This window comes from Otolemur garnettii, unplaced genomic scaffold, assembly GCF_000181295.1.
Source record: "Otolemur garnettii isolate 467f Iridium unplaced genomic scaffold, OtoGar3 scaffold00018, whole genome shotgun sequence".
NCBI classification, from domain to species: Eukaryota; Metazoa; Chordata; class Mammalia; order Primates; family Galagidae; genus Otolemur; species Otolemur garnettii.
In genome coordinates this window covers 21,317,748-21,319,811 of record NW_003852413.1, presented here as the reverse complement: position 1 = coordinate 21,319,811, position 2,064 = coordinate 21,317,748, and the positions used below count along the sequence as shown (strand labels likewise).

At 46.0% G+C, this 2,064-nt stretch overlaps 1 protein-coding gene across 2 annotated transcripts in view; it reads right to left on the bottom strand.

The window, feature by feature from the left end:
- Positions 1 to 1,668: 1,668 nt before the first annotated feature.
- LOC100950283 (alanyl-tRNA editing protein Aarsd1) overlaps positions 1,669 to 2,064 on the bottom strand; it is an 11,178-nt gene continuing 10,782 nt past the window's right edge. The window contains exon 12 of one of the 2 annotated variants that reach the window (XM_012803048.2): positions 1,669 to 1,873. In XM_012803048.2, the coding sequence (XP_012658502.1) occupies positions 1,738 to 1,873 (136 nt within the window). In that variant the 3' untranslated portion in view covers positions 1,669 to 1,737. The remainder of the gene's footprint in view (positions 1,874 to 2,064) is intronic. The other variant, XM_012803049.2, reaches the window with a different exon arrangement.

Here is a 2,064-nt window from a genome sequence, read left to right as displayed (position 1 = left end):
AGAGAGAGAGAGAGAATCACTTAAGCCTAAGAGTTTGAGGGTGCTGTGAGCTGTAACGCCATAGCACTCTACCCAAGGTGACAGCTTGAGACTCTGTCTCAAATAAATAAATAAATAAAATTGTAACCAATCTTTATCGTTAACCACCTGTGGACACACAAAAGCAGGATTTCTACCCAGGTCTGCAGAAGTCCAAAGCCTATGCTCCTGACCATGGCATTATGCTTCTACTCATTCTATCAGTTACTGAAAGGGGAGTATCAGTTTGCTCTTAATAGTAGGTTTGTCTATTTCTCCTCTGAGATTTGTCAGTGTCCGCTTTATGTATTTTCAACCTATTATGAGAGGCACACAAATTTAGAACTGTTATAATCATTACATGTCCCTCTTGATCTCTAATAATTGTTCTTGCCATAAAGTCTAATTTGTCTGATACTAATATTGGCACAGCAACTTTCTTTGGGTTAGTCTTGCATTTTCCATCTTCTAACTGCTTCAGTAACTTACTTGGGGCATCATTCTACTATATACTTTTGTGGCTTTTTGACCTATTTGCAAAGTCACTGATACTTTTTAGTTCTGAAACACAAGACTGGGAAAAGCAACAAAGAAGGAAATAAGATTTGAATGAGAACACTAAGCCTATAGGTCAAGCCTCCAGACCAGGCGTCCTCAAACTACAGCCTAGCCACATGCAGCCCGCCTAGGACATTTATCTGGCCCAGTCCAATCCTGGGTGTTTTTGCCATCGCTGCCTGTCTTGCTTAGCGGCCGACTCATCTTGGGGCCGCAGTCCAATCCTCCAACTGTCCAAGGGACAGTGAACTAACCCTCTACTTAAAAAGTTTGAGGGCTCGGCACCTATAGCTCAACCGGCTAGGGCGCCAGCCACGTACACCTAAGGTGGTGGGTTCGAATCCCCAGCCCGGACCCGCCAAACAACAATGACGGCTGCAACCAAAAAATAGCCAGGCGTTGTGGCAGGCGCCTGTGGTCCCAGCTATTTGGGAGGCGGAGGCAGGAGACTCGCTGGAGCCCAGGAGTTGGAGGTTGCTGTGAGCTGTAATGCCTCGGCACTCTACCCAGGGGGACAGCTTAAGGCTCTGTCTCAAAAAAAAAAAAAAAAAAAAAAGTTTGAGGACCCCTGCTCCAGACTGACCTATACTTTCCTTAGGCAACTGGATGTGAAGACAGGTTACAGCTGGGTTTAGGAAAACCAGTACATTTCATCAACATAATGCCCACTCATGTAGGATATGCCTAATAGGGGCCAAATTAGAGACCTATTTATTCACATATACTAACCAAACAAGCATACTGGAGTACACTGTACAAATTAGTCAATCAGATATAAATGGTGTCGGCTGAGTGTGGTGGCTCACACCTGTAATCCCAGCACTTGGGAGGCCGAGGAGGGTGGATTGAAGGAGCTCACAGGTTCAAGACCAGCCTGAGCTGGAGCAAGACCCCCCAGTCTCTAAAAATAGCCGGTGTTGTGGTACGCACCTATAGTCCCAGCTACTCTGGAGGCTAAAGCAAGAGAATCACTTGAGCCCCAGAGTTTGAGGTTGTTGTAAGCTCTGACGCCATGGAATTCTACTAAAGATGACAAAGTAAGACTCTGTCTCAAAAAAAATAAAAATACAATAATAAGTGGTGTCACAATCATTCCGAGTCAAACTATTTTATTATCCAAGACACTCCTTCTGTGGTCACAGGAGGCAGGCACTTGAGACCTCATTCCTCAGCACTCTGCGTGCTGATATAGTCCTGGAGAAGCGCCTGCGCCTCTGCCCGCCGGCTCATCTTGGTGGCCTTGCCCTGAAAACGACCTTTCTTCCCTGCTCCTTTGCCTTCCAGGACTTCAGCCACCCTAGGGAACAGAGATACAGTCAGGCAGAAGGTCTCTGAAGAGAAAAAGCTACCAAAAAATCCAAGGGCAGCCCTGAATCTTTTCCTTGGGGCAATCTTTTTTTTTTTTTTGAGACAGAGTCTCACTATGTCGCCCTCAGTAGAGTGCTGCAGTGGCATAGCTCACAGTAACCTCAAACTCTTAGGCTTGAG